At 50.3% G+C, this 10,076-nt stretch overlaps 1 protein-coding gene across 1 annotated transcript; it reads left to right on the top strand.

Annotated features, from left to right (window-relative positions):
- The first annotated feature begins 582 nt into the window (after nt 1-582).
- LOC109756159 (tyrosine decarboxylase 1-like) lies at nt 583-2,079 on the top strand. Its single transcript, XM_020315033.1, has one exon. It carries the CDS (start codon nt 583-585, stop codon nt 2,077-2,079), a length of 1,497 nt encoding a protein of 498 aa, XP_020170622.1.
- The last annotated feature ends 7,997 nt before the right edge of the window (nt 2,080-10,076 follow it).

Below are 10,076 nucleotides of genomic sequence, written 5' to 3'. Positions count from 1 at the left end.
CGCTCACTGACAGTGGGGTCATACACATGGAGTACAGTTTTCCTGTAAATAGAAACTGTGGGTGGGGTTGGGCAAAAATACATCGCGGTGGTTGACTTTTTTGTAAATAAAAACATATCAGGGTGTTTTGTGCAAAATTATGTCGGGCCTGACAGTGGGGTCATACACATGGATACGTCCGCATACTATATTATGACCGTATCTGCACACTTGAGGTGACTACAAAACCTTATTTTCATTGTTTGAGCACCAAACTGAACATGTGGCGCAAGTTGTATGACTGGTGATGATGTTACCTCGATTAGAATAGAATAGACAGATACCTTCGGTATATCATGACCAGTATAGTACAGTACTATGAGCCTGTTTGGAAGCTCTCCCGACTCTCGACTCCGCTCCGCGCGAGGAGCTGGGTTCGAGACGCTCCGCAGTATTGTGCTGGCGCTCCCTCCGCTCCGGGAGCTGCAGTTGGGGAGCGGAGGGGATCCAAACAGGGCATATATATAGATAGTTAGCAAAGCCCCATACCTTAGCCACACACGACGCACACACTGTACATTGCAAAAGGGTAGTACATTGGCCATGGGGAGCGCAGCAGCGGACGCGCTATTGCCACTGCACCCCGAGACGTTCGCCGCCGAATCGCACGCCGTGGTCGACTTCCTCGACGGGTACTACCGCAACATCCAGAGCTACCCTGTCCGGCCTGATGCCGAGCTAGGGCGCCTCCGGACGCTTCTACCCGACGCGGCCCCCGAGGATGGCGAGCCGGTGGACGTAGTACTGGAGGACGTGCGGCGGCACATTGTCCCGGGGTTGATGCACTGGCAGAGCCCCAGCTTCTTTGCATACTATCCAATGAACGCGAGCACGGCCGGGTTCGCCGGTGAGATGCTCTCCGCCGGCCTCAACGTGGTGCCGTTCGCGTGGGCTGCCTCGCCGGCTGCAACCGAGCTCGAGGCCGTCGTGGTGGACTGGATGGCGAAGCTGGTGGGCCTCCCGGAACGCTTCCTCTTCTCTGGTGGCGGCGGGGGCGTGCTGCAAGGGAGCACCTGCGAGGCCGTGGTGTGCACGCTCGTAGCCGCGCGCGATCGCGCGCTGATCATGCTCGGTGGCCATGAGGGCATCCTGCGGCTGGTGGTCTATGCCTCCGATCAGAGCCACTCCACTTTCCAGAAGGGCGCGAGGATCGTAGGGATCCCACCGGCCAACTTCCGCGTCATCCAGACATCGGCGGCGTCGAGTTACGGCCTCACCGCGGACAGTGTCCGCCGCGCTGTGGATGCTGACGTGGCCAGCGGGCTTGTGCCGTTGTACCTGTGTGCCACTGTCGGCACGACCGGGCTTGGCGCCGTCGATCCACTGCGCGAGCTGGGCGAGGTGGCCAGACGATACGACATGTGGTTACATGTCGACGCCGCGCACGCAGGTAGCTCTCTGATCTGCCGCGAGTTCCAGGATTGCCTTGACGGCGCCGAGCTTGCAGACTCCGTGAGCATGAACCCGCACAAGTGGTTCCTCACCAACATGGAGTGCTGCTGCCTGTGGGTGGCGAGCCCGGCCGCACTTACATCCGCACTCTCCAGCAACCCAGAATACCTCAACAACATCAGCACCGAAAATGCAGCAGCAATGGACATGGTCGACTACAAGGACTGGCAGATCGCATTATCGCGCCCTTTCCGCGCCATGAAGCTGTGGGTGGTCTTGCGCCGCTACGGCGCTGTGGCCATGCGAGCATACATACGGAGACACATCGATATGGCCAGGTGGTTCGAGCTGGAGCTGGAGGCCGACGAGAGGTTCGAGGTGGTCGTGCCAAGGAGGTTCTCCCTCGTGGCGTTCCGCCTCCGCCCAAGGCACGAGGGCGACGACGTGGAGGCCTTGAACCGCAGGCTACTCATGGCCATCAACTCCAGTACTGGGCGGGCCTTCCTGACACACTTTGTCGTGGATAACAAGTTCATTATCCGTCTGGCCGTGGGCGGGGCCATGACGGAGATGCAACACGTCCGGGCTGGATGGGTGCTTGTTCAGGAGAAGGCAAAGGAAGTAGGCGCCACTCCGGGGCGTTACTAAAGCGGTAAGGCCTCCTTAATTTGGTTTGATTGAATTTTGTAGCAATTCTATAGAATATTATTTCTATAGAAAAATTTCTTTCAGAGTCCTTTATTCTATAAGAATAAAATCTTATTTCTATGAAGACATTTTTTCTATCCTCAACATTTCATAAAAAAATAACCATTATCCTAAGCTCAATGAAAAAATCCCTTTATGTGAACCAAATGACATATTTTTTCTATTCATATTAGAGCATGATTAATAGTATAGCCAGCTGCTGGCTATAAGCCAGTGCCATGTCATATACAGCCCATCTTATAGCCAACATGTACAATAGTAGATCAAAAGAGTGTACTACTTTGTTATTATGTGGCCCACATTTCATTTTCACAAAGTGCCTAGGAGCACGTGCTAGAGCTGGCTCTTCACGAAGAGCCCGCTTACCTTCTCTCTCCTATTCTCTTCCCTCCAACTAAGCAGAAATATACTAGTTTATTCCTTACAGCCCGCTGACTCAGCTCTATTATACTTGCTCTTAATACGTTTTGAGATACATGACTTCTGAAAGTAGCGAGATGGACCTACAGCGGAAAAAGGGACCGGATAAGTAGGTACACTTATAAATTTTAATTATTACTGGAAGTGGCGATTCATTGTTCGAAGCAGTCCAACTTTTTTCCTCCGGTGAGCGAATAGTCCAAGCAGCGACCCCACCCCACCGCCCCTCCTGAACTGGTTGGTTCGTTTTCTCTTCCCCAATGAGCACCACTTTCGCCATTTGCGTTGAACAGAGCAGGTCATGGCAGCGGCACTCGCTGTGCCTTGGCAGCCCCAGAAAAATTGTACATATTTTCTCCCTTCTATAAAGCTAAGGTACGCCAAAGGTGTACCCTCGAAAAAAACTGGTTAGTCCCCTTTCTCTTTCCCAATGAGCACCATTTCCGCCATTTACGTTGAACAGAGCAGGTCGTGGCAGCGGCGCTCGCTGTGCCTTGGCGCCCCAGAAAAATTGGCGTATGCTGGCATTGTTGGAGATATGCCCTAGAGGCAATCATGTATGATGATATTTCCTATGTGTTTACGAATAAAGATAGTCCTTGGACATTATCAATGATGTGTATCAGCAAGTACGTGACTTGTTTGTGGGACTATGCATTGTATGATGGCTGTCCTAAAAGGTCCCTAGTCGAAAGGGCTGTGTGGACGCGTAGCCAACTAGACTAGCATATGACACGGTCGATGGCTTGGTCTCACTAGCCATGAAGCATTGGATGCTATAACCGGATAATATGGACTTGGAAGGATCTGGTCGGATCCGACGTAGTCGGATCCGAGTCGAAATAAGGTCCGAGTCGGATAGACCCAACTATGAGACGCAGCGATATGTCATCTGTGAGTCTCTAGTACAACATGCGTTCTATGTCCTAAGACCTGAGCTGGCACATGTACTCGGGATGGTGACAGACCTGCTTTGGGCCGACCAAACGCTACTCCGTGAATGTGTAGTTACAAAGGTAGGTTTCAGACTTGTCCAGACCCATGCCGCGAGACATGGTCGAGCAAGATGGGATTTGCCCCTCCGATCAGGAGAGATATACTCTGGGCCCCTCGTATGATCCGACCAGGATAAGCATGGCCATGCGACAAGGATTATGAGATAATCCTGTTTGTGGTCGGCATCACTGGAACGAGAAAGAGGTCGGTCTAGCACAAGGATGACAGACTCGCCTTGAGCCCGACAACATATATCGTGTGGCAAAAGGAATGGAAGTGTGATGTACAGGTTCGCCTAACCAGCTTCATCGTCTACTTGGTGGTCGGCACGCCTTGCTAGAGGCCGCTACCAGCCATGTAGTCCAGAGGTGATCCGAACTGCGACCAAGCCGGCTTGAACCTAAGGGGTCGCACGCTTAAGGGAAGGAACCTACGAGGTCGGATCCGAGAACACTGGTCGGATGTGATCAGAGTTGTATTCGGATTGTGGCCGAGTAGACTTATGGGCTTTAGGGTCCATGTGTTGAGCCCGCGACGGACGCCTATATAAAGTGGGGTGCGGCACACTCATGGGGTTGATCGCTTCGGTGTTGTCACTAGGGTTTGAATGTGTTGCGAATAGCCATCTCCACTCGTCGCCGGTTGTGTGATCGGACCTAGCAGTCCGCCGCACGATGTTCCTCCTGCCCGCGCGGATACCGTTAGAGGCGGTGCACTTGCGCTGCTCCGACGAACTTGTACGTGCGATCCGACGACCGGCTGTTCGCGGGAGATCGGACGAGGAAGAGACAAACCACGCGGACGCGATGCCCCAACTCTTCTTCCGCTGCACGACACTGCACGTCTAGTGGTAACGATCAGTGATCCATTCCCGTAGCATGTTCCTGGTTGTTCTGCGCGTAGGAAAGTTTTAATTTGCAGTCGACGCACCCTACCGTAGAACCCAACAGGCAAGGAGTTCCTTCTCGACGTTGTCTACAGGTCAGTACATGTAGATCCGGAAAAGATTAGGGGACTTTTGTTTTAGGGCATGTACAAAGGAGGCATCACCTTCCTAATGCCTCACCTCTTCCACCTAAGAGCATCTCCAACAGTCGCGCTATATAAGCGCCCCGCTGGAAATTTGTGGTTCATAGCGCGCGCGCAATCGCTAAGCGAGCTCCAGCGGAGGCGCAATAACCAGGCGCGCGGCATAAAGAGTTCAGCACGCGGTCCGAAATGCCATCGCGCGCCATTTATTTGGTGTGCCCGCTTCTGCACACCGCACACTCGAGCGCTCGCGCCACACTCTCTCCGCCGTGGCACTTTCGCCCCGCACGCGCCGCTGCCGGCGAATTGACCCGATGGACGGCCGCACCGGCACCCCCCTCACCCCTTCCTACACCTGCGACCCCTCCGCCGCCGCCACAAACCCTAGCGCAGGGAGCTTTGGCTTCGCCTCCGCCGGTGCTCCACCAAGCACCGGTATCGCGCACGGCCTTTTCATGCCGCCACGGATGACCTCGGTAGCGGGTGGCGTCGTGCCAGTGCCTGCCGTGAAGCCACATGCTCCCCTCTCGAAGCTCTCAAATGCCATGGTTGGCGGTGGCATGGGCAGCATGGGTGGCGGTGGCATTGGCAGCATGGGAGGCGGTAACATTGGCGGTACGGGAGGCATCAGTGGCTTCGGAGCTACCATGGGCGGCATGAGTGGCATGGGTGGCTTCGAAGCTACCCTGGCATATGGCAAGCACCGGCTGCTTGCGCGCGCTGCAGTTTAGCACGTCTGTTGGAGTGGCTCGCACGCGCTAAACTTTCTAGCGACCGCTGGAGCAAGCGCTTCGCGCCGCACAAAAACTCACGAACACGGCGCTGCAAACGCTTTTTTAGTGCGCCGAGCGCGGCTGTTGCAGATGCTCTAACCAAAGATAGATGGGGCACCATTTAGTTTCTCAAACACTCACCGCATAGAACAGCCCCGTCAGACCCATGTATGACATGTACGATCTTACTTTTTATCTTACTTCACATGCACAAGGAGGAGCTAGCTCACCCCATCTCTCGCTTTTGCCCCCTCTCTCTTGTTTTTGTCAGCTAGGAGGCTACTTCCTATGCAGTATCACGCTTTGATCTGCAAGCTACTAGGTATGCCTACGTGGCAAAGTGTGACCAAGTATGGCCGCTAGACATTTCCGATTAACGTTCGTGTTTTGTTATGGGACCACTAGAATAGTATCAACCAAATTAGGAATAGAACTATGGTTGGAACTAGCATCTATTGAGGCTGGCCATACTGGGGGTAACATAAGTAGTAACATGCACTTGAGACTCACAAACATGCTTATGTGGCTCCTTGTGCGTAGCGCCTTGTATTTCGTACACGATCACTCAAACCGGTAGAATGCGATTCTATGCATAACTTTATTTTGCAGGGTTTGATGTGAATAGTATGGCTCATGTGTATGTGATGCATGTGTAAATTATACATGGCCTGCGTGTCATGTTTGTCAGCCGGCAGGAGCCAAAGTGCTGTCATTATATTGTATAACGACCTGTGTGTCGACTTGTGACTCTATGTAAAATTCATTACTAGTTGTAGTAGTTGGAAAATAGAGATCAGGTTGATGGCATGACGTCCTGGCGTGACAAACAAGATGGAGTTCCTAGATGGTCATCAGAGTCGGAGTCGACCTAGAAGAACATCCATGAAGGAGCCATACTATTTCACAATATGTGTTTATTTGTGATTGTTATGCTTCTTTGTTTCTTTGCATGTTAGAATGGTAGAAAGATCCCTCATGAATATCAAGCGAATTGCCATCCCCGATGTTGCACCTTCGCACGTCAAGTACGTCTAGTAGTGGGCTCATAAAAGTGGGGTGCTGCTGGGTGTCCTTGAACTGCAGGGTTCGTGTCGGACACGGACATGCACTGCATCAGGTTAACTTGACAAGGCTATCAAAATGGTTTTGGGCCTTGTGGCAAAGAAGGTTGGGAGCCGGGGGTATAAGATACCTACCCGATCGACAGGAGTCGTGTAGAGATACGATTAGCAAGGAGTTGCTTACCGGATAGGCATGTTGTCTAGCAGTGATGCTAAAGCTCACTAGTCGCATGTGCTAGTCGGATCCTGAATCACTGAGAGTCTGCGGAGGGATGCTGACTTCAGTGGGAGTATTTCTGTTTAGGCTTGAATTACTCTACATAAACACATTCCTTAGTGATTGCATATTTTCTGTTGTAGATCAATGGCACCACCTGCTCAACCCAACTTTGCATTGAAATCAATTCTGGAAAAGGATAAACTGAATGGAACAAACTTTACCACCTGGTATAGAAATCTGAGAATTGTTCTCAAGCATGATAAAAAGGAACATGTTCTAGAGGATCCACTTCCAGAGGAACCTGCTGATAATGCTAATGCTACAACTAAGAATGCCTACCAGAAACTCGTTGATGAATCAACGGAGATCAGTTGTCTGATGCTGGCTTGTATGGAGCCCGATTTGCAGCAGCATTTCGAAGATGTTGGGGCTTTCGATATGATCGAGAGTCTCAAGAGCATGTTTCAGGTGCAGGCTAGGACCGAAAGGTTCAACGTCTGGCGATCCTTGATGGATTGTAAGCTGAAGGAAGGTGATCCACTGAGCCTGCATGTGATCAAGATGATCAGATACGTGCAAGCTTTGGATGGGTTGGGCTGCCCGCTCTTGGATGAGCTGGCTACAGATGCAGTTCTGGGTTCTCTTCTACCTAGCTATGGGACGTTCATCTCGAACTATCATATGCATGGCATGGATAAGAAGCTCACTGAATTGCATGGGATGCTCAAAGTGGCAGAGCAAGATATTAAGAAAGGCACGCATCAAGTGTTGATGGTGCAGAAATCGGCTAAGTTCAAGAAGAGTTGGTCTAAGAAGAAGGCTAAGGCAAAGGGCACAGAGATGGTATCCTCCGCCACTGCGGTGAAGTCTGGACCGGACTCAAAGACCATTTTCTATCATTGCAAGGAAACTGGTCACTGGAAGAGGAACTGTAGCTAGTGGCTTGCAGAGCATGGCAAGAAGGCCGGGAATGCTGCTTCAGGCAAATGTACACTTGTTGCATATGTTATAGACATTTACCTTGCTGATATACCTAGTAGCTCTTGGGTATTTGATACCGGATCGGTTGTTCATATTTGCAACTCGATGCAGGGGCTGGTAAGAACTAGGCGTGTGGCACAAGGGGGATTGACATCAGGGTCGGCAACAAAGCAAAAGTTGATGCGTTGGAGGTTGGCACGATGTAGCTCCAGCTTCCTTCTAGATTTATTTTGGAATTGAATAATTGTTATTACATTCCTGCACTTAGTCGGAACATTATTTCTGCCTCATGTTTGATGAGTAAAGGTTATGAATTCAATTTAAAGGACAATCGTTGTTCGTTTTATTTGAATGGTATGTTCCACGGCTATGCACCCATTGTTGATGGGCTATTTATATTGAATCTAGAACAGGAACCGGTCTATAATGTGAATGTCAAGAGGCATAAGCCTAATGAGATAAATCCGACATACTTCTGGCATTGCCGGCTTGGAAACATTAGTCTGAAACGCATGAAGAAGCTCCATGATGATGAGCTCCTAACTTCGTCTGACTTCGGGTCGTTCGAGACATGCGAATCATGCTTGCTAGGCAAGATGACTAAGTCTCCTCTCGCAAAGAGTTGCGAGAGGGCGTCCGAGCTATTGGAACTGATACACAGTGATGTGTGTGGACCAATGAGCACAACTACCAGAGGTGGCTATCAGTACTTTGTGACTTTTATCGACAACTTGAGTACATATGGATATATCTATTAGATGAGGCACAAGTCGGAAACTTTCGAAAAGTTCAAAGAGTTTCAGAACGAGGTTGAGAATCAGCTCGGTAAGACTATAAAACTTCTACGATCAGAGCGTCGAGGTGAGTACATGAGCCAGGAGTTTGATGATCATCCGAAAAGCCGAGGTATAGTACCTCAGCTCACACCTCCGGGTACGCCATAGAGAAACATCGTGTTGAAACGTTGGAATAGGACCTTGTTGGACATGGTCCGGTCTATGATGAGCAAATTGGATTTACCCTTGTCATTCTGGGGATACGCTCTAGAAACTGCAGCTCTCACACTTAACAGGGTACCATCAAAATCCGTAGACAAGACACCACATGAGATGTGGACCGGAAAGAGTCCCAGTTTGTCTTCTCTAAAGATTTGGGGTTGTGAAGCATTTGTCAAGCGACTTATGTCAGACAAGCTTACACCCAAGTCGGATAAATGCATATTAGTGGGATATCCGAGGGTAACCTTGGGATATACTCCCTCCATTCCAAAATAGATGACCCAACTTTGTACTAAAGTTAGTACAAAGTTGAGTCATCTATTTTGGAACAGAGGGAGTAGCTTCTACAACCGGGAAGAGAACAAAGTGTTTGTTGCTCGGAACGGGGTTTTCCTTGAGAAAGAGTTTCTCAGTCGGGAGGCTAGTGGGAGGACGGTCCGACTCGAAGAAATTCGAGGACCACTCGGGGACGGCTCAGCTGGTGATGAGATCATACCGGAGTCAGTCAGGGAACCTGTAGTGGAAGTGGCACCGGAACCACGGAGGTCGGAAAGATTGCGCAGAGTGCGTGATGTATTGTTGCTAGAAAGCGACGAGCCGGCCACGTATGCGGAAGCGATGGTGAGCCCAGATTCCGAGGCATGGCTAGAGGCCATGAGATCCTAGTTAATGTCCATGGACGAGAATCAAGTATGGGACTTGGTTGATCCGCCGCCTGGAGTAACAGCCATTGGTTGCAAATGGGTCTTTAAGAAGGAAACCGATGTGGATGGAAATGTTCAGATCCACAAAGCTCGGCTTGTTTCTAAGGGTTATGGACAAGTTCAAGGAATTGCCTACGATGAGACTTACTCGCTGGTAGCGATGCTGAAGTCGGTGAGGACAGTACTAGCTATAGCTGCATATTTCGATTACGAGATATGGCAGATGGATGTCAAGACGGCATTCCTTCACGGAAATTTACCCGAGGACGTGTATATGATACAGCCTGAGGGTTTTGTCGATCCGACTAGCGCTAGTAAGGTATGCAAGCTCAAGAGATCCATTTATGCGTTGAGGCAAGCATCTCAGAGCTGGAACATTCGTTTTGATGAGAGTCACTGGTCTCGGTTTCATCAAAAGCGAAGAGGACTCTTGTTTATACAATAAGTTAAGTGGGAGCTCGATAGTGCTTTTGATCTTATATGTGGATGACATACTACTGATCGGAAATAATGTTTTGATGCTGAACTCGGTCAAGGAGTCATTGAATGGCAAGTTTTCGAGGAAGGACCTTGGTGAGGCAATGTATATTTTAGGCATTAAGATCTATAGAGATAGATCGAGGAGGCTGCTCGGCTTAAGGCAGAGCACGTACATAGATAAAGTGTTGAAGCGGTTCACCATGAGTGAGGCGAAGAAAGGGTTCTTGCCACTCTCACATGGTATAAGGCTAAGCGAGACTCAAAGTCCTTCGACA

This window comes from Aegilops tauschii, chromosome 7, assembly GCF_002575655.3.
Source record: "Aegilops tauschii subsp. strangulata cultivar AL8/78 chromosome 7, Aet v6.0, whole genome shotgun sequence".
NCBI lineage: Eukaryota > Viridiplantae > Streptophyta > Magnoliopsida > Poales > Poaceae > Aegilops > Aegilops tauschii.
This window is presented reverse-complemented; position numbering and strand designations above follow the sequence as displayed.

Bases quoted from the DNA above. Each gene is read 5' to 3' on its own strand.
- LOC109756159 (XM_020315033.1), top strand. From the start codon at position 583: ATGGGGAGCGCAGCAGCGGACGCGCTATTGCCACTGCACCCCGAGACG.